Source organism: Hydra vulgaris, chromosome 15 (genome assembly GCF_038396675.1).
Source record: "Hydra vulgaris chromosome 15, alternate assembly HydraT2T_AEP".
NCBI lineage: Eukaryota > Metazoa > Cnidaria > Hydrozoa > Anthoathecata > Hydridae > Hydra > Hydra vulgaris.
The window spans coordinates 50,202,530-50,226,239 of NC_088934.1; the positions used below are offsets into that span (position 1 = coordinate 50,202,530).

The following is a 23,710-nucleotide window of genomic DNA, read 5'->3' on the forward strand; positions in this document are numbered from 1 at the left end:
CATGAAAATATACTTTTATAAAAATATAAAAAATTTACATCAAGTTAAGTTGAACTGAACGAAATTATAATTCTTTTAAACGAAATTGTTAAAAAAAATAAAATAAAAAATATCTCACTTTTCCTTCTACTGCTAGTTTCTACTTCAACATAAAAACAATAAGAAAGTAATTTTACTAATTTTTTTTAACTAATTTGTTTTAAATAGTTTGATAATATTCTGTTCTTTAAAAACATAGAGCACTCTCTTTGTACAATACACTAACATATTTGACATTTGCAATAATTTAACTTTAGTTTAACAGACATTACACTTTCACAACTAAAATACCCGTGAGTTCAATACTCTTTTGTTGAAGTTAACGTCAATATTGTATTTCATTTTTTCATCATAAATAAAATTTTATTTTTTTCATAACTTTTTTATTGCAAATAGAAATTTTAAAAAGAACTCTACATAGCACAGTGGCTTTCAAAAAGTTCAAAATCAATAAAAATGTCGACAAAAACTGCTTGAAGATCCATGTTTAAAGAGCTATGTTTATATATATAAAGTTCTAGCTACTAGTCTAAGAAAAAAATTTTTAAATAAACCATATTTTCAAATCAATTAAGTACTTGATAGTAGAGATGTCACGAATATTCGATGAAAATTCGGCCAAATACTGAAAATTATTTAGCTAGGCACCAAATACCAGCTTGACCTTGCAGACCACCACTTATTAGATTTGCAATCTAATTTTAGCGAATAGTTTCATGTAAAAGTCAATTTTGAACAAAATTATGTTTTTAATGCATAACTAATGTTTCCTTGATATTAAACTTGTTAACTTTTACACTTGTTGTCTCGCCCTTTTTAATTGGTAAAACCAATTAAAAAGTTTTAAAACCAATTAAATTTTACCAATTAAAAAGGGTAAAAACTGAGTTTTACCAATTAAAAAGGGCGAGAAGTGACAACAAGTTACTTCTCGTAAACTTAAAAAATAATTTAGTTATGCTATCAAGTAGAGATGTATATGAAATAATGCTTCAGATTTGGTTATGCTAAGTAGAGACGTATATGTAATAGTGCTTCAGAATTAGTTATGCAATCAAGTAGAGATGTATATGTAATTATATTATTACTGTGCTGTTTCATGTTTTATACTTATACTTTAATTTCACAGGAGTAAAAAAGTTTGTTTTAAGTGACGAATAATGAAAGTCAGGGCTTTCTAAAATTTGCGCAAAAATAACATCAGAAAGTTATCTCCCAGAGCCAGACTTTGAACTAACCGAAATTGAAAATGATAAAGCACTAGGAAAAACTTGACTTTCTAAATAAAAAAAGATCTTTGTGTTCTGAAGGGAGTACAGCAAGAAAAAAAACAAAAGTTAACAAGAGTTCACTGATTGATAATACTTTGTATAGTACTTAAAACTAATAAAAAAATTTTAAAATTACTACTAATGGAAAAATTTCTTATGGAAGCTACTAATAAAGTTAGATTTTAATTAGATTTAAGAGATTGTAGATTTTAAATTAATTTTGTTAGCAAATGGTCTGCAAAAAATCCGTGTTGGTATTGCTGTCGGTATTGCTGTCTGTACTGCTTTAATTAAATTACGCAACAACGATTTAGATTATCAAGTAGAAAGAGAACTTGTGATACAAACTGTGATGTAAACGGAACAATTGATGTGCTGGTTTGCAAAATATGATGATCTGAAAAAATGCTGCGACAGTTTCAAATAAACAATATCTTGTTTTAAATAAACTTTCATTATAATACTAAAATTTATGGCTACTTTGAGGAATAAAAAAAAGAGATCCTAACTCCATGAGCACAATAAATCTTGAACTTTATTAATCTTAAACATTTAAAATAATTTAAATCTTGAACATTTTATATAAGGATTTGTCAATCATGTTCTCTAGAAGGAAAATTCAAACACAAAATTTAGTCAGAGAAAAAAGCCATGCGAAAACGGTAAAAGTTGATTTAAAAAAATTACTTTTTTAATTTTATTTCGATTCACTCCCAACAAGGCTGCAAACAACCACTATTAAGTTGGGTTGGAATATACTAGGAAAATAGAATAGAGTTTTAGAGCAAGAAAACGGTTGACAGAAGACTTAAAAAGTTGTAGATTGTGTGAGTCAAGAAAACATGAAGATAGGAGGGAGTTCCAAAGGGTTGATATACGGGGAGAAAAACCAGACAAGTAAAAAATTTTAAAGCATGCAGGTACAAATACAGTAAAAAAATGAGATTTTGTTGAATGACAAGTCAAGCAAGAATGAGTTTTAGTTGATGGAACTAAAGATGATAGCTCCTTTGAGCAGCAAACAAGGGTTAGTCCGAAATAGAAGTACGAGGTGAAGATTTGTAGCAATCATTTCATGTTCAAAACCACATAAGGCTGAAAAAGGGAGAAACTAAACACAAGCTAGGGTCAGAGAAAAGACATAAGTCAAAGAGTAAAGGTAAATCACAAAATTAACTATCTGAGTAAGAGATCGAGAAATGCAGAAGATATAAGCTTTAGTGCCAGCAAAGTCAGTGGCGTTAGAACCAAGACATTCAGTGTGATGAGCATTAAAGTCTAGGGATGGCACTTTTACTTGTTTTTATGTAAAAACTTTACATAACTCGTACAAAACTATATAATTTACTTACATTTAAAAAAAGTTCGTTTTTTTTTTACATAAGTTATATAACGTGTAAAACTTAATAACTTAAGTTTTTTAAATGAGTAACTGCTACTTGAAAAAGTAATTTACTTTTACAAGTAAAAGTTATTTGCATTTTTACTTTTACTTGTAAATGTAAATACTTTTAATGGTAAGTCGTGTAAAGTAAATTACTTTGAAAAGTAATTTTGATTATAATTATGTAAAAAGTTTACATCGAAATGTAATTTACTTTTTAAATGTAAAAAAAGTTATTCATGAAGTAAACTTACATAAATATAATATTTAAAATGCACTTACTTTACAAAATAATATAAAACTACATCACAACAACAAATTACTTTTTCGGGTAAAATTAACTAATTAGCAAAACAGCTTACAAAAAAGTAATTTGAAAAAATTTGTTATTTATTTTTACAAATAAAAGTAAATTTTTTTTTTGAAATTCTATAGTTTACTTTGTAAGTAAGTAAAGTATAAGTTATATTATTTCCTTTCTCAAAGAACAGTCATTTCATGTTGATTTAACATAAATTTTGACATAGGTTGCGTATTCAAATCCATTGTCTGTTTGAGGGCACTTCTGGGTAATATTCTGATGTATGTGGGCAGTGTTTGTGGTGGGGCATCGGAACAGGATCTTTTTTCATGTATATCATAAAGGGTAGTTCTATTATAATTAGGGGTAAATATAGTCAACATGCGGGTACACCAGAGTGTAGAGACGGCCTTGCCGCCGAATGAGTGCTTATGGGGACTGCTTAATAATCGTTGGTTTTTCATTTCTTTTTTTTTTGTTGCGCAGAAATAGGTTAGTTTTTTCTTTACATTTGCCTTTTCAATCAAGTATTTTGTTAATATTAATTAATATGATGCAATATAACCTTTTTGGTGTCCGCAAGGACATCGACTGCTAAAACAGTTTTCAAAAAATTATAAGTAATTTAGACTAATTGATATAATTTATATGATTAAAGGAGTGTTTATTAGATATAATCTTTTGTTGCGTTTTGTCATATATAATCTATTTGAAAAAAAAATGGTAAGAAAAGCTGTTCAATCTTTTACTATAGGTTGTCGGCACCCTAATAACCTTCTTTTTGTTGTGCTGGTGTGTTACCCGCACAAGGATGATTAGAAAAATAAAATCTTCTATTTTTTTTCAAACGTTCCATACTACCTTCCAGACTAGCTAGAGCTCTGAAACTTCCAGCATTTGTATAAATTTAATAAAAGTTCATCTTAAATTTGTTTTCAGAGCCAACTGGAGAACTCCACTTTTTTGAACCTCCTTTTTTTTTCTTTTCTTTTTTTTTTTGATTCTTTACTTTAATTTTAATTTATCTTGACATTTGCGTAGTCCCGATGAACATGCGTGTTAAATTTGTTTCCTGGGCAAGTCGTACCCTTATTTTTTTCCTCTAATATTTTTTTTTTTTAAATTTAGGGTTTATAAATTTTTATAAAATTTTTTTCAGAAAGAAAGTTTTTTTGCAAAAAAGCTTTGAAAAGGCTGATAAAAATTTACCGTAAATCTGATAAATAGATTAGTGGCTGTAAAATAGATTAGGAAATAGGTTAGTGGCCCTGATAAAAATTTACCGTAAAGAGCCGGGCGTATATATAGCGATGCTTTTGCTTTTTGCTTCTCCTATTCAGCGTGGTTGTTGTCAGAGCCTTCCCAAAGAGGTCTCTTATTGAGGGGAAAGGGGGGGGGTTGTATATGTTTTTTGCCAACTAGAGACACACACACACAAAGAAAAAGGTCCTCGATATTTGACATTTGCCAACTATACTTCAAAACTTGCCAACTGAAATGCTAAAATGTACAAATGTGCTAATTCAAATATAACAGCTTGGAGGCGGAGGGGGATACCCCTTCACCCACTCAAACAGAAATGAAAATTAATTTTTTTTTTAATTATTTATTAATAGCTATTCATAAAACTGTTTTCTGGAATAAACTAATTTTAATTAGTCTATTGCAGACAACAATTATTCCTTGATTATTCTATTACCTAACAATTATTCTAGTTAGTCATTTTCAGAAATAACTTTTATTTTGGTTAGATTGGTTTTTAACAACAACCACGCTGAATAAAAGAAGCCAAAATACAAAACTTAGAATAAAATTACAAAATGCAGAGCCATTTCCAAAGCAAGAGCAATAAACCAGACAGTCTTTTAAAAAAACTTTTAAATAACTGATGTAAGTAACATCAAGATTAATTAAAAAAAAAATCCAAGTTAAAAAAGTAAAAGTAATTAACTTCAAAAAATTTATAACTTTTCATAACCACAACAACCGCTTATTTTAATTTATTTAGTATAGCGAATTTATTAGGATGGTTCAAAAAAGCACACTTTCAAATTTAAAATTATATGATCGATTGTGAAGAAAAGTGTCTTGACGTTATTTTATTACGTTATTTACAGATGAAATAACATCTTTTTTTTTCAGTATGTTTTTGTTTCCTTTTTTTATTTTAAATTTTCAAAAATTTAAAGTAACAAAGTTAACATAAGTGCAAATCACAATATTTAAACAACGAGATTCTAATCACATATTTAAAATCAGGCCCGAAGCAAGCTTTTTCTTTTTGTTTGAGAATTTAACTTTAAGTAACGACATAGAGCAAACTCCAAACATTTATGTATATGTAAATTTATGTTATGTAAAGCTTTTCAAGAGTATTGCGATAATCGGAGTCTGTTTACAATAAACCCATAAAATGTTAACTTCCCATTTCATTGCTATTTTCATCGCTATTTTCATCGCTCTCACACTAATAGCATTTCATGCCATTTGTGTGAGAGCGATGAGTTTATAACATTTATAAATACATTTTTTTAACATTTTAAACTAAATTTAAGTTCATTGACAAGTCTCCAATGTCATGCAATAATCTCTTAATGTTAAAAAACTATGACCATATAAGATATTTGAGCAACCTCCCCAGTCATTTAGGGGATTTAAAATATTATCTTTAATTAAGTTATAAGTTCGTCTGACAATCAAATTCTGTTCCTCATTCAAAAATCCGGAGAGAAAGTTAATTTAACTCTTTTTTCGTGAATAAGTAATCAAATGACGCGGACTTAAAATTTGTTGAAGAATAATGAAGAAAATTAAGTTTTGTAAGTAACTTTAGTCTATAAGATCATTTGTATTTTTCAATCAATATTATAATATTGTTCAAATTATTGTTATTTTTATTATTATTAATTTGATAATTATCAAATTAGTTTTTTTTTTTGAAATTTCGTCATCGATTTTTGTTTTTTTTCTATTACAAAAAGACATTCTTTAATGCAGTGGGTAATTTTTAATTTTTATAATTTTTTATTTTTCTAATTTGCCGTTACAAATTATTACTTTTCTTTTGTAAAATATACGAATGGCGGGGACAAGAAGAAGACAAAAATAGTCATATTGTCGAGCCCATAAATATCCGTAAGTAATAAAGTCATTAAAAACTTGTCATTAAAAATTGATGATCGTGTGTTTTTCTTAAGTTTGAGTTAAATAAGTTATTTTTTAGTTGACAATTATAGTTTTTTATTTTTTTGGAGGATGTTTAAAAAATTAATATATGTGTAGCTGAAATACTAAATTCTCCTTTTTTAGTATGTTATTTTAGAAAAAGAGAAATCATTTTCTAATAAAACATACTAAAAACAGAAGAAATATTGCATAAATAACAGAAGTTTTGAATCATTTAATTTTTTATCATATAAATAAAATGATTTAATAATTATTATCTATGAAAATATAGATTAAACAAAATACAAGATTTCATTTTAAATTGATTTAAATACAAGTATTGCGTGATATTATACCACGTGAAAAGCAATGTAAAAAGGTTTCATAATTTGAAAATGCGGCGATTCTTTTTATCACCAAACCGATTAGAATTACTTAATCAACAGCATCTTTAACTAATATTATTATTAATAGTTACGTACAAATGAGGTCTTTTATGTGTTGTTAAAAACCATATTAAACTCATTTAAAGACTTTATGGTAACCAATAATACAATGAAGTCTACGTATGTAAATTTTGAGATATTAAAATTATGAAAAACCAATAATTTTTTTTAATAAATACTTTTGGTAAATAAAATATGCTTAAGTGTCAAACTTAAGTATGTTCTTGTTATTATCACATTAGAATATTTAGGAAAATGTTGAAATAACCACCATAGTTGTTAAACTAAGACTTTTAAACTCCAAGGATATTCTTGAGCAGGTGGACATTTTTCTTATCAAAGTGGCAAAATATCTTTACAAAATAAAGCGTCCACTAAAAACGTTCGGGGCTCCTTAATCTTCAGGGCATGGTGTTATAACCCCATAATTCAGGACAGGTTTAAACTTTCTCTCCTTAGTTTTTAGATAATAAATACATTTACCCTAGAAACTTGTTAAAAAGAACAAACTATTATGCCAATTATTTTCCTTTTAAATAAGCTGCCCTTACTGAGTCTCCCATGGGTGTATGCGCCTCATTTTTGAGACGGTTTGATTCAGAGAATGTTTATTATAGCTAAAACTATCATGGACCGGAACTAGGGTTTTAATCATGGGCGGAAACTTATTATTGACTTTACAGAGAAGAAATACTTAAAACCGTGCAAATAAAATGTTGCGACAAACTAAATGTTACTGCCTTAAAATTTTACTTATTTGCATTACTTTTGTACAAGATCCTGTCAAATTTATTGTAAAATATAAGTAAATGTATTTACTTTATATAAATTACTTTTAATTTACTTAACAAATTATATAAAATGTAAGCTTATGTACTTTAAATTTTATTTATATTATTTATTTTTAATAAAGATTTGTTATTACTATTAATATAATAATATTCCTACTTAAAGAATATTATTTTATTTTTAAATTTAATTTACATGTGGTAGCATATTACTTTTATGTACTTTACTTTCAAATGCAATTTACTTGTTAATATAATTTTGTTTAACTACTTTTATAGGTAAATGTAAATGACAGTTTGAGAAACTTTTATTTTATGTAATGTAATTTTCAAAAGTAATTAACTTTTAAATGTAAAAGTGAACAGCTTTTTCATGTGACTTATTTTAACATGTAAAAGTAAATTAATTTTTAGTTTAACTTACTTTTGAAAGTAAAAAGACTTACAGTATAAAGTCAAAGTCGTTTCAAAAAAATTAAATACTTATACGAAAATGTAAATTTACATAAAAACGTTTAAAATTGTAATTTACTTTTTGATAAAGCTTAACTCTCGTAAAACTCTCGTTTTATTTACTTTTTTTTACTCGTGTAAGTAAAAAAAAGTAAATGAAAGAATCATCCGCATTAAAGTCACCAATAATAACAATATTGGCAGAGGGGTAAAGAGAGAGACCATGATCAATTTTATCAAAAACTAAATCTAAAAGAGTGCAGTTTTGGGAAAAAGGAGAACAATAATGAACAATAAGAAAAGTAATAGGGTCAATAGGTACTTGGCGTAAGCACATAAAAAAGTGATCAAAGAGTTCGAACCTGATTTCGCGACAATTATTTATTTTGATTCGTATTTGTACCACCAAGCCAAACATGTGACATTTAGAGTCTTTGCGAATCAAACGATAGTACCTATCAACACTGAGATCTAAAAAAGGAGTAGCGGAATTTAAATTAGTCTTACCTGGAGCAAGCAAGTCTGGTGATTTTTGCAAAAGGTAGGATTCAACTGATTGAATGTTGCTTTGCAGATTACGAATATTTGTAAAAGATATGTGATAACAGTTAGGTGGTGGGAATGGTTTTTTACGTTTAAAATTCTGTGTTACTTTTGATATGAATTAAACTTAAAGAAAACTTGACTCATTTATAGATAAAGCACGGCCTCCTAAGCAATGAGCTATGTTATTAGTTGTTATAAGTTCTTTTATCTAACCCTAATTTGTAACATAGGGCCTTTTTGTGACCTTGACAATGCGTATCACACATTACCAGGGACGTCATCCATGCGCAACATGGCACTGTTAATACTTTGATAATTTGCAGTTGTTGATGGAATAAGACTCTCTGAGAGCTATCACAGAGTTAGGAAAGCCTTACTTACAGCCGGCCGCAAAACCATTAAACTGAGTTTTCGAGCTGTACCCTCATTAGGAGATAACAGAAAAATTGCACAGGTACTATCAAGGAAGCACAAGCAAAAACCTATGAGAGAAGTCATAAGGATCCGGTATTCATCATCCTAAGCAGAAAACAATGTAACACAGGTTTACAACTACATCAACCTATTAGATTAAGAAAACATTCATGGCTGGTTAGCAGAATTATTCTGCCTACTCCTATAGTCATTGCCTAAGAGGTTTTCTACAAAACAGTAGCTAGATGCAGTAAACATCTTCCCAAGAGAAGATAAATTCGTAACCACTATCACTGTATATTATTGCTGAACTTAACGCTGCTGCTGTTATTCATTCGTGCGCGTTTACACTGAGTTTTATAAAGACAATTTAGCATGCTTGGCCTTTTAATATTTCTCTTTATATTTTTGACCACGCAATGAGGTATTCTTAAATATTTATAATATGTTTATATCTGCTTAAGTAGTACTTTGATAAAAACTTTGTTTCATCAACTTAATTAGTAATAAGATTGAAAACCTTTAAATCTGATGACTTCTGTTGTAATGGATAAACCTTATGTTATTTTTAAATTAGTGTAGCAACTTTTAAAGTCGGGTAATTTATTTAATTCATGTATTTTAATAATAACACAATTCAAGTCCTTTGTCAATTGTATTTAAAGTATATTAATCTGTAACTTTTCTTTTTAAAAATTTAAAGACGATGATGACTTTAGAAGATAATGCTCTTTTCAAAGGTCAAAAGGTCAAACTCTTCATAAAGTTAGTGTTTATCTCCAAAACCCTTGCATCTCACACGGTCAACTCTATGTTGCATTTTTAAGAACAAGATTGTTTAATGCCTTATCTTGAAGAAAATCTGTTTGTCTTTATAATAATAGGTCGTTTACTCGTTTGTTATTTAAAAGTTGTTAAACGTTTATTACTAGGTATTTCATTAAACAAATATTACAAAAACAAGATTGTATTTAATAAATGTTTCTTAATTATATATTTTTCTAAATTTATATCATTAATTATATTTATGCGTTGTTTATACGTGTTAAGGTTATATGGGTTTTTTGATGTGTTTTAATGTTATGTGTTTATAATTTGTAAGTGGTTAATATGTTGTTTGCATGGTTTCAAATTGTTGTGACTTGGCTTAGTTTATAGCAAGAGTGTTGACCTTGCTAGCCAAGTGGTGTACTTTGCTATAATGTGACTTGGCTTCGTTGAGAGCAAGAATGTTGTCCGTGCCAGTAAAGCGGTGTACTGTCATAATGAAACACATAAATTAAATCTGTTTGTAGTTAGTGTAATAATAAAGTGTGTTGAGAAAATATTGTTGAAAGAATGTGTATAAAAGAATTGTTGAAATGATATATAGTTTTTTGATATCTAAAATTTTTTTAATATTTATAATTTTTTTAATATTTATAATTTTAATTAAATTTTATTGAAAAGATATATACTACATTAAATATTTATATGCTGTTACTTTTTCTGTAAATTTTGTTGAAAAGATGTATACTCTGTTCCTTTTTCGTAAACAATTTGTATTTTGTTAATTTAAAAAAAAATTGTTTAAAAGATCTCTGTTCTTTTTTGTTAACAATTTATGCTTTTGAAGATAAATAAATTTTGTTTAAAAACGGGCTTCCTTTTAACTAATAGCTTCTCCCCATTTAAACATTTACGAGTTTTTATTTCCTTCATTAAATATGTTTAACTTTAATTTTTTTTTTTTTTATAAAGGAAGTATACAAAGTGTTATAACATAAGTTTTAGTAACTTTCATTAAATTCTTAAGATTTTTTGTATAGATTTATTTTCTCCATAATAATATTTTAATGTTATATTTATATATATATATATATATACATATATATATACATACATATATATATATATATATATATATATATATATATATATATATATATATATATATATATATATATATATATATATATATATATATATATATATATATATATATATATATATATAAATTAGTAAAAACACTTATCTAATTTTTAGTTTTCTTCGACAGTTTGTTTCTCCATCAGTCGGTTCATCAGGAAGAACCTACTTCCTGATGAACCTACTGGAGAAGAAACAAGCTTTCGAAGAAAACTAAAAATTAGATAAGTGTTTTTACTAATTTATTATTGCTCTGTTCTTAAGAACCTTGAGCATTCTATTTGTAGAATACACTGACATAATTTATATATATATATATATATATATAAATTATGTATATATATATATATATATATATATATATATATATATATATATATATATATATATATATATATATATATATATATATATATATATATATATATATATATATATATATATATATATATATATATATATATATATACCAATTGGTAATTGATAATACAAATTTAGCTAAATTTTATTTGTAAGTATATGCTTTTCTTTATATATTTTGCTTTGTTATTATGTATAAATAAATTGATTTCCAGTTAATACATGTTTTGTATTTTTTCCTTTTTTAATTTGATTAGTTTTTTTAGGTTAAGATGACGTGTTTGTTCAATATAGTCATACAATTGAAAACTATTTAAAAATATTACGTTTTGATAATTTGTTAGTAAATGTATAAATAAAAATATTTTTAATTCTACAAAGCTATTAGACATTTTTTTGAAACCACAATCCGCCATGATTCGTATTTTATCTGTGTGAACGAAAGCCTATGTAAATATTTAACGTAAACTTCAAATTATGTAAATTGTTAAAAATTATATCAAATGTTACAGATTTACTTTCACTTGAAAATTTTATTGTGGCAATATTTGCTTAATTTTGATTTATATGCATTTTTATAAGCATTTATATGCCATTTTATAAAGTTTATTAAGTATTTTGTTTATTAAACAGTGTTAATAGACGATATTATAGCATGCCAAAGTGGTTGAAGTGCTTCGCCTGGGTTCAAATTCTTTCGTTTTCACACTTAATTTTTATTTTAAATTTTTTCCAATTATCTAGATTACATAGTAAAACATTTTTAAAGGCCTATAGATATTATATGCAAATTTATATATAGATATTATATACTATAACAAACGAAAGGGAGAGAATTTTTTAAAAAGGTTTTAAAATTTCTAAAAGCATGAAAACAACGTAAGAAATTTATTGCGCATATGTCATGATAGAGTTTAAGGTTTTAATGTGCGTAGTAATAGATTAACTGCATGCATTAAAGAGATAATTTTCTTTCTTGTAGAAAAAAATATTTTACGTAGGAGCTTTAATTTTCTTTAAAATTAATAGGGTAAGAGTCCTAATAAGCTGCAGATGGCCTAAAAAAATTAATAGAAACCTAAAAAAAAAAATAATAAGGTCCGTCCCCGTTTTATTATTATTTATTTTTTTTTATGAATAAAAGTTTACAGAAGTTGTAAAGTATTGAAAGATAATTGTTAACTCAAAACAACGATTTTTATTACTTTGTTCTTTTTTAAAAATTATTGAAATAAAGCTAAATTATTAAAATGGTAGGCGTGGAATAGACTTACCATGACCAGTGATTTAATAATATTACTGGTTATGGTAAGTCCGTAATTCCACATATTTAAGTCATCTCATGTTTTTTGAAATTTTTTATGCCAATGGTTTTTAATTAACATTTCAAGTGGGTATTCTAAGTATTTTTTAGACTTGTACTGAAATCCAATTCGTCGATAAATAGCGGTTTCGCGCAACTTCTACCGAAACGTTTAAAGTTTTTTAAAGTTAATTATGATAAAAAATTTATTTTACACTTTAAAAAGTAAACAACAAGTATATTTTTTATATATGTATATATTTATTTTTCTACCGCTTACTAAAAGAAATTGAAGTAAAGAACAATTATAGAAAAGGTCGGTGTGGAATAGATTTACCAAGACCGTATTTTACCGGTCACGACAGCTAGTAAAAAAATAATATTTTAAATTCGTATGCTTTTTAAGCCAATTTAAAGATAGTTTTATTTGAAAATAAAAGGGATGCAATCTATCGTCAGAGAGGGGCGCGGGATCAGTGTTTGCCATAGGCGCCATTTACCCTATTTACGCTACTAAGTGCATCGCCTCCAATGGATTTAAACTATGAAGAAATCTCTTTCTATTGCTGATTTTAAAAATATTGCAGCTGAGGTAATTTTTAATTCAAAAAAAAAATTTATATTTTGAATATGTGGCTTCAATAAAAACTGATAAAAATCTTGGACAAGCAGCTCAGATTTTAATTAAAATAGATTTGTAATGAGAAATGCAATAGCAAAGTGGCTGCAAATCGCTTTTGAAAACAAGACGTCTCTAATAAAACTTTATTATTTTGCAACTTTTGGCAGCCAAAAATAAGCACTAAAAATTATATCATTTGTATAGAAAAAAGAGGTTTTGGTTCATGGATTTGCTACTTGAACTTGCTTTTGAAATAAAATGTACTAGTTGATACTTAAATTTTAGACTTGATAAAACTTTTACAAAAGCTATTGCTATGTCATTTTAGTGACATAACTATACCTTTATAAAACATTTCACAACATAACCGGATCTTTAAAAGCCATATTACAACATAACCACCTCTTTAAAAATTGTATCACTACATAACCACATGTTTTTAAGCCTTACAAAAACACAACTACTAAAGTAAATTATAAAACACTCCTATAAAAACCATATGACAGTGTTACTACACCATTATAAGCATTAATATTTAATGAAACAGCAGCTTTAATAAACAATTGTTAACGAATATTTGTTAATAATAAGTGATTAAACTTTTTGAAAATAGATTTACTAACATTCAGGTCTCAAGCGAATTGAGATAATTTAAATTATTTATAAACCTTAGTTTAGAAATACCTAAATAATGTTTTATAAATCTTAGTTTAGAAATACCTAAATAATGTTTTATAAACCTTAGTTTAGAAATACCTAAATAATGTTTTATAAACCTTAGTTTAGAAATACCTAAATAATATTTTAAAGTAATATATACTTTTATGAGTATTTTTAAATTTTTGAATTTATTAAGAAATAATATAAAATATTAAAATTAAGTTCTCTTGACAACATAATTTAATTGTTAAAAAGAATTTTTTTTTTAACTCCTAATTTACATTTTTTTAAAAGTAAAATCATTAAGTTCTTACTCGTATTTACATTTGTCACTATTAAGTTTCGTATGTATCCTGGCTGTGCAAGATACCAGGGATTACTGGCATATACTCTTACATGTTCAAAAGGCTGTACATAGTTATTTTGTAGTGTAATAATAGCTGCTCCATCTTTTTTGATAACAAAGTTGTAAACTCCATTCTCCAAAAACTGACTTATTGAAACTTTGTTCCACTCCATCAAATTAAAAAGTGGAAAAAAACGCATTATATAGTCAGTCTCACCATTGATTGATGCACTGAATTGGGTAAGTGTATTTAAAATAAAAAAACTGAAAATTCTATCACCGTACGTATCCATATCACCTCCTATTGTAAAATGAATTATGTTTGACCATTGATCCAAAAAAGAAGTAAAATAAACTTCAAAAGATATTTCGAATTCATTCGGTAATAATTCTAATACAGCTATTAGGTTGTTTTGTTCGATGGTGAATGCATCTTTTATTTCTAACATTTCTAAATAAAATTTAAAATTAAAGTTTAGTGTTTTACGTTTATGATAAAAATTATTTACTAGTTTAAGAAACAAAACATGCGTAAAATGAAATAAAAACCTTTTAAGTTATAGCTATAACATACATATACTTAAGGCTGGTTAATCCAGACCACTAAAGTAAAACCCTTAAAGTAAATTAAAAGAAAAAGAAAAGAAGCTTTTGTCTAAAAATGTAACAAAAATCGTCACTAAAAATAGCCTGCTATCAAAAGAAGTAATAAACAATATTCTTGAGGTTGGGTTAAATAATTATTTATTGACACAACACCTTTCACAGTATTAAATAAGGAAAAGTCTATATAAAAAAGAACAAAAAAGGTATCTAATTATAGATCATAACGATCTCATCTTTTGAACCTTTTATCAAGTATATATACCAAGTAAAAATACTCTTATAAATTGACTTAAATTTATAAAGTTTCAACTTATATTTATTACAAATTAAATTAGACCACTGAGAATAAAATCAAATCATTTTTTAAATTGAAAAAAAAAGTTATATTTATTTTGGAAAACAGAAAAAGTCATAAATTTATTTAAATTAGCTAAATCGGTTTTATTCCAGAGACTTTTCGAAACCTAAAAGTTGTTTAAATTTTATTCTAAAACACATTTAAAAGTTAACTAATTTTTAACATGCATTTGTAATGCAATTTAATTCCACAATTTTAACATTTAGACATTAAACACATTTAATTATATTTAGTTTGTATATATTTATATATATTTAGTTTGTATGCAATAAACTCGTAACTATTAATTCTCTTTTCCATTAAAAAATAAAGGTACTTAACAGCCGTTTTAACTGTTTGACTGCCGTTTAAAATAGCCGTTTAAACTGTTTAAAAACCCTAGTTTCAACAAAATTTACTATGAAAACCTACTCTACGTCCCATGTACTATGAACTACCTACACTTCGTTCAAAACAGGCAACCTTAATATTACACATTAAAATTTTCTTTCGATAAATACAAGCATACAAGTTTTAACTTATCTGAAGAGTTGTTAACTTTTTTCGATATATTGAAAGAACAGCTAAGAGCACTATGGGTAATGCAATGCATATTTCGGTATTTCTAATTGCTAATAAATAAATCTATGGGATCGGAATAAATATGGTATAAGAAATTTTATGTTTGTACAAACTTTTAATAAAACTCTTGTTCTGCTAGTCAATTTGCAAGAACTTAATTCAGAAGTGAGATCCAAGCTTTTTCAAGCTGTATTTAAAGTCTTGTGTTTTATTAAATATGTTAAGTACATTATACATATATATTTGATTTTTCCAATTACGTTTTATTTTTAGCATTACATTTTTAAAATTATTTTCCCAAAATAACTATGGGAACAAAATGTTTGTTTTGGAATCCTGTTGGTATCAGGGGTGGATCTAGGGTGTCTTCACTGATGCGCGTACATCAATCTTTTTGCACCGCTAAATTTAAGTCTATCTCTTTTTCACTTTTATTTTTTAATAAAAAGATAAAGTAGAAATTAAAATCTGATATTCACAAAAAATAAAAACATTTGTTTTAAAATCGAAAAAAATTATCAAATCTAAACTCGATTTTATTTGATCTCTATAGTTACTAACTCGTTACTTAGACAAAATTTCCTGTGTTTTGGAACAACTGATGCAATTGTTTTTCACTAAATGCAAATGTGATTGGTTAAAGAAAAAATATTTTACGCTTTAACCAATCTAATCAGTGCATTTTTTCAAATTTTTCCAATCGCTTTGTAGCAAGTGATGCAAAACTTGTTGCAATTGTACTCTAAATCATAAATGGTTTGTTAAAAAACAGTTTAAACCAATCACTATTTATTTATTAAAATAACAATTGTGACAGTTGCTACAAACCTTCCGCAAAAAAAATACAAAAATGGGTTGAAACTAAATTTTAGTGAGCCAATCCAGGCTTTGCATTTTTTATAAAATCCTGACCCAATTATAATAAGTGTTTGAAAGTTGAATTCGTTTTTAATAGTAATAAGTTATAACAAATTTTGCTATATTATATTAAAAATAATTATTTAATATGGTAAACATATTAAATTATTTATCTATCACAAATCATCATAAGAAAATGAGTATAAACGGTTTATATAAATTTAAATAATTCGGGTCATGATTTTACAAAAAACGCAAAACCTGGGTTCCTTCACTGGAAAAATGTAACGACCATAAAAATGTTTCAAAAAAGATAAAGAGTTTTTTAATTAACCAACCAATTTTGTAGAAAGTTTAGAACAATTATACCAGTTGCTCCAAATCGTTCCAAATATACAAAACTCTGATATGCCACCTGATATACGTTCTTCGCTCGTAATTTTTGTCGTCGGACTTTGCTAGTAAATTAAAGTTTTGAAACAAAGATGAATTTTGTAGTCTCAAATGCAATTAAGGCTAAATATTTGCCGAATATTCCCAAATTTAAAAATCAGTTAACTGAAGAGTTGAAAATTTTAAATAACAAGTGTCCAGGGCAGCCATATAGTCAGTCTATTTAAAATTCTGAAATGGATTGTAAAGATAAGTAAAGAAGAAGATAGTAAAGTTTATGTTGTTTTAAGGTATTAAACCATATTATTAAAGTTAATGGTGTTTTATATTGAAAATAATATAAATTGATCTTGTTCTAGTATACTTTTTCTTGCATTTTTGCTTATCCTCTCCACTTTATTGGTCCTAAAACTTAAAAAAATAAAAAACAATTTTTTGATATTTCTTTTACAGAAAAAGGTAATTCTGCAAAACATGTCAAAATCCAATCTAAAATTAACTTTAAAAAAAAAATGCTTTTATAGAGTTTCCTTTTGAACCATCTGTAGGTTCTAAAATATTTGAGTTATTAGATTCCAACTCAGTTAATATTCCTTTATAAAGACTCAAGTTCTTTATATGGTGTTTCAACATATCTTGCCCGTTGTAAACTTTTAACTGCTGGCAAAGACGATGCAATTTTGTTGGATATGGTTAGGGGTGGAAGTTAAGGTTAGTTTTAGTCTAACTAAATTTAGTCGACTAACTTTTTAGTCTAACAAAATTTAGTCGACTAACTTTTTAGTCTAACTAAATTTAGTCGACTAACTTTTTAGCGTAACTAAAATTAGTCGACTAACTTTTTAGTTTGACTAAATTTAGTCGACTAAGTTTTTAATTTGCGAAAAATATATTGTTACTTTTACCCAAAAAATACTTTTTTTAAATCTTGTTATGTGTTAGTTGCGAAGTGGTTTGAGCGCCATTTTTTTAATAACAAATTGCTGTAAGTTACAATTTAGATCTCCATGGCATCTTTTTCAAAGTTGATTTTCAGAGTTTTTCAAGTTTTTGGAGAAATTTTTTTTTTTTTAAGTTTGCGAGATATACACTTGGAGTTTTGTAATAGTAAAAAAACTGTATCCAATTACTCCCCCCTTATTACTAAGTACTTGTTTTAACTTTCAAAGAAAAGCGGTTTAAATCTGGATTTTTTCAATTTCTAATTAAAATGAACCATAAACTATTAGAAAAAAAATGGTGCCATATTTTTGAAATGTGTTGTATGCAGAAGCTTTTTCGGATTTCTTTTATATAATACCAGCAATCATTTTTTGAGGTAATAATACCTAATTTATTTTGTTCTACACTCATAAAACGCAGTTTTTACAGTGACGACAATATGATTGTAGTTGTTAGTAACAATTACACAATATAGAAATAATAAAAAACATTAATTGCGTAACAATTTTTTATTTTTTTTTTAATTATTATTAAAATGCTAATAACTAATTATGTATTCGGTATAAAATATCAGCTGTTTTTGGCGGAGTTGTTCTACTAACAAACCAATATTTAATTCAATTTTATTTAATTCAATGAAAGAAAATGTGGGGCAATACTAGGTACAAACAAAACATTTTTATTACCTAATTGTCACAAATTATATTACGTATTTTAAATTTCTTAAAAACAATAAATTTTAATGAATGTCTTTAAGTTGATTTATTTGTCTTAATTCATATTATGTTCATATAATTTCTCAACACAACAAAATTTAAGGAATGTCTTAACTGACACCTCAAAGTAATGGTTTCCCGCTATATATTAGATAAACCGTTATTCTCAAATATATATTTAAATTTACTTTAAGAAATTGCATTTTTAAACTGTCGAAAAATAATACGTTTTCTACAATTGAATATGCTGCTCCAATATTTGATTTGATGAATCTGACGAAGAAAAGATTGGATAAAAGAAAGACTATAGATGAACAAAACCCTGCAGATGATAACGATAGCGAAACAAGTTCAAGTTTTTTATCCGGTCAAACAGAAATTGAAGTTGATGCTCAGTCCATTGAAGAAGCAGCTAAAACTACATACGAATATTACTCAATCGAGGAGGAAACATCAAAATGGATATGCAATCAATGTAATAGCAACAGACGTAAAAAGTACTCTTGTAAAACATCAAAGAGTATATTAAATTACCATCTTGAACATGATCACAAAATAATAACGCCGAAAAAAAAAACGAACTATGAGTGGCTTGTCAAAAGAAGTTAGCGACAAGATTGATAGAGCTCTTTTAATTTTCATTATTGCCTGTTGTCTTCCATTTATGTTGGTAGAAAGTAGTGTATTTAAAGAATTTGTTTTGTGTTTAAATCCAAAGTATAAAGTGCCTTGCCGAAAAAAGTTGAGATCTCTTTTAACTGATTTATATCGAGAAAAAGTTGAACTTTTGAAATCAAAATTATTATCAATTGAAGTTTTATTTATTACTACTGACGGATGGACGTCCAGTCAAAACTATAGTTATATATCTGCAACTCAACATTTCATTTCTGACAAAACAAATTTCATCAGTTTTTGTTTGGGCTTTGCATACCTTAATGGCCGCCATGATGCAGATAATTTAAAAGAGGCTTTGCTAAAAATCGTTTAAAGTAGATGATAAAATAATGAGTATAGTATCAGACAACGCCAGTAACGTACGCAACTGTCTAAATTCTTTAAAAGTTTGTTTAAACATTCAACCAATAAGATGCATGGGACATGTTTTGCAATTAGTTGTTAAAAATGTAATAGATTTAGTTGAAGAAGGTGAAAAAGATAGTTCGTCTAAATTCTTTTTCATTGCTTGAACATTAACTAAGTGCAGGAAAATTGTTACATCTTTCAATCATTCTTTTCAACTTAATGATTTATTAGAGGAAAGTCAAACACGACAAGGTGTCGAAAAAAATAACATACTTCATTTGATTCAAGATGTGAAAACTCTTTGGCACTCTACGTTCCTCATGGCAGAGCGAATGCTTAAGCTTCACTCCTACGTAAAAAATATCTTTAATTCGAAACAACAATACAAAGATATGAGAAAATATTTACTCGATTAAGATGAAATGGTTAACTTAAAAGAAACGGTAAATGCTTTATTAAGCTTTAATCAAGTAAGTGTTTTACTATCTGGCGATCGGTATGCAACGTGTTATTTAATTACTCCAAGTATAAAGTACCTTAAGAAGCAGCTGAGTAAGAATAAAAGTGAAACTCCTCCTTTAATTGTAATATTGAAATCACATTTGTTAGAATCTTTGCAAACTTACAAAGATTCATATGAATTAGAGAATAATTCCATTTTATTGTGTGCCACTTTTTTGGATCCAAATTATAAAAGTTTTCAATTCTTTGAAAAGTACGAAAAAAAGAAATATTTAAAAATTGTGAAAGAATTTTTGTCAGATTTTTATCTCTCAAAAAGAGTTGGTGAAATAATTCCTATTAAAAAGGTGACAAAGGAATCAAAAAAATTTAAGTTGTCATTTGAGGATGAAGAAGATGATTCCGGAAGTGATAGTGACAAAAATGTAACCTTAGATTTAAAATAAGAAATCAGTGAATATATAAGATTGTCAGTGCACGAACAAAATGTTTTAGAGTTTTGGCATCAAAATCAATATGTTTTTCCAATATTGTATTGCATTTCAACGATGATTTTATGTACACCTGCTACCAGTGCACCAAGTGAGCGCCTTTTTTCTGATGCATTAAACAATTTGTATGCTAAGCGAAACAGGATGACGGCTGAATGTTTTCAAATGTTGATGTTTTTGTACGAAAATTTGAAATTTTTTAATTTGGTTTAAAATTGGTGCAATTTAATCAATGTAATACGGAAATATTTTTTTATAATAATTATTTTTGAATTTATTTTATTGTTCTTAAATAAAAACTCTTAAATTTAGAACTTGAACTGTTTTGTTTTAAAAACAATCAAACAAGGTTGCAACATGTTTAAAAAATGATTTTATAAAGTTGTTGCTCTCATGTTTGGGACAGGGGGGGGACCCCAGAAACTTGAGGGCTTTTATGTTTCCAGGCTACAATTATCGCAATTTTTTGCAAAGTATCCTTATCCGATTTTCAATTTTTTTTTAGAAAAACCAATTACTTAATTAGACTATAAAACTAAGTGCAAAATATGAACGTAGCAAGTCTTCCCGATTCTATGTTATTTAAATTTAAGTTTTTTTACATTTGTAAATGTATTTTACATTTTCATGTATTAATTATGACCCACCCAAGTTTATATTTCATAATGAATGATTTCATTAACCTTACCTATTCTTTATAATTCTACAAAAAATGGCGTCTTAAATGCGGTTCATTTAAGTTGATACTTCAAACTTACTTTTTAAATAAGATTGCTTCTAGTTAACTTTAGATCTTACTTTTCACGCTAAAACTCTTATTTTCTAACAAACTATCTACTCCAGCTTGAAGCAATTTAAAGCCAAAAATTGCTGTTGCCTAGTATACAGCCATATTTAATATAATTAAATGAGTTTATATACGACTAAAAATTAAATTTTTGATACCAAAAAAAAAACATTATTTTAGGAAAAATATATCGTAACTTAATTTTTTTTTAACAAAAAGTGAAAATGTACTTTAAAATGATAGATATTCTGCATTTTTTAAGTAATTAAAAAGTGATAAGAAATTTTCTGGTTTGATAAAGCGACCGCTGCCATTTAACAGAATGTTTATCTTATTTTACAGTTTTACACGATTTAATTGCGGAGGTTGCATTTTTAAATGCGGACGATGAGCCTCTCGGTAAATGCTGTTAAATGTTTTGCATTTTAAAAACTCTATTAATACGTTTAACATTTGGTATGCATTTTAGAATAAATAAATTGCCGAAGCTTAAATGTACTTAAATTGTAACAAACATAACCTAAATACGCCAACCAATTTAAGCGCAATTCCGTGCTTATTTGTCCGTCCGTTGAAAAAATGAGAAAATAATAAAGTTTTAATTATGAATGTAATGATTACGTTGCATATATAAGCTTTCGCATTAAATGTCAAGCTTGTTGAGAAAAATGATGGAAGTTAGCGTTAATAAATTGGTACTTCTTATCGCTTATATGAAATTAAATATTTAGAGACTAAGTATATTCGCTAGTATACAGGGGGGGGGGGAGGTGGTAAGTTGAAAACTGCCGTAAGAATAATTGCCGATTAAAAATTATGCTTGCTGAGTATAAGATTATATATATCGATTGCTGAGATTTGCTAATAATTATAATAACATCTTAATTTGCCGAATGATCCAACTAAATATTGGTAATAGCATGGCCTATAAGAGATGGACGTGCAACCTAATTTTTTTTTTTTTTTTGCGAACCATGCTCATTGCGCATTGTTACAAATCTTTTGTTTTAAACAATAGAAATTAAATTATAAAGTCTGTCGGATTCGTCGAAAACTTTTGGTCTCGTCTAACCAGTTACATCAACTTCCTTTTAGTTATTCAAGATAACAGCAATAGATAGCGACTCCACGGCTCAACGAAAAACATTTGACGTTTGAAAAAAACACGTAACTTTCATGAACTTTACTCTCTTATATCTTTTTGTATGCTTAAGCAAACACCTTAAGGTTTTTTGCATCAATTAGTGTTACTCAACCTCTTTCCAGTCATATATAGAAAGTACTATGGTTTATATGGCTTCATTTAAATTTTATCCATATCTTAAGACCACTTTTAAGAAAAAAGCTCGAAGCGGGAACATTTTTTTAAAACAAAGCTTTTAGAGGTTAGGATTCCTTAGTACCAAAACACATCCAATTTTTATAAAACTTCCCGTATACATTAAAAAAGGGATGACGAATCAAATGGAATGTGCACACTTTTTAACTTTTATACATAAATTTTTAGTTCTTAGCGTTTCAAAACTTCAAGGTTTATTTTTATAGAAAAAAAAAAGTGTTTTTTAAAAGTGTCCAGGTGGAAATTGCAAGTTTACTCTTTCCTCTTTTTATAACAAGTATTTATTTATATTTTCTTGAAGAATAGGTTCTAAGGATTTGTATATAGAAATTATGTATATATATATAACTATCTTCCTTCGCATATTTTATGACGTTTTTTGTTTTGATTTTGCGTGACATAATGCAAATTTTCGGTGCCATAACAATGCAAATTTTCCATACTTAAGCCCTATACCTCTCGTCAAAAAATCATCAATTATTGCACTACAAAAAATTCAATAACTTTAGATCCGCTTAACTTCAAAGGCCGAATGACCCCTCATTTTTTAAGTCAAGTCAAGCTCTATACAATGATATAAGTTACATATGTTTATTTGAATAATAAAAAAATCGTCAAGAATGGCTACAATAGAATCAGATTTTAAGTTTAATTTCATATAGCTAGATATTCCTTATATTTTAAGAAATAACACTGATAATAATATAGAAATTTAGATCATTTACTTAACTACTTTAGTAGATGTATAACTAGAGATATAACAAATAATACAAAATATCAACTAGTTTTGTAGCTACTTAGAGAATATTGGTTTCATGTCCAGGGAACTACACCATCTACTATATTGCTGTAGACTTATTGTTTATGAATATTATCGAATTTTTTATTTTTATGTTTAACAACAGAAATATATACAGTTAAGGATAAATAACTCATACATAAAATGAATATAAATACAATAAAGGAAAAAATAATTTGTCACAGTTTTAAAGAATTTAGCAAAGCCAATTTATGGCAAACCACAAGAATAACTAAATATTTAATATTAACATAGCATGATTTACCAGCTATATATAAACTAATTTTTATTTGACAAAAACAAATGGGTTATTATGTGCCTTTAATGACAAATGAAATAGTATATGAAATATGAAATACGAAAACA

The 23,710-nt window shown here is 26.7% G+C and overlaps 1 protein-coding gene across 1 annotated transcript in view; it reads right to left on the minus strand.

Annotated features, from left to right (window-relative positions):
- Positions 1-23,710, minus strand: part of LOC136092185 (uncharacterized) — a 93,157-nt gene that overhangs the window by 66,073 nt on the left and 3,374 nt on the right. The window contains exon 2 of the mRNA XM_065819924.1: positions 13,975-14,457. Coding sequence (XP_065675996.1) covers positions 13,975-14,457 — 483 coding nt within the window. The remainder of the gene's footprint in view (positions 1-13,974; positions 14,458-23,710) is intronic.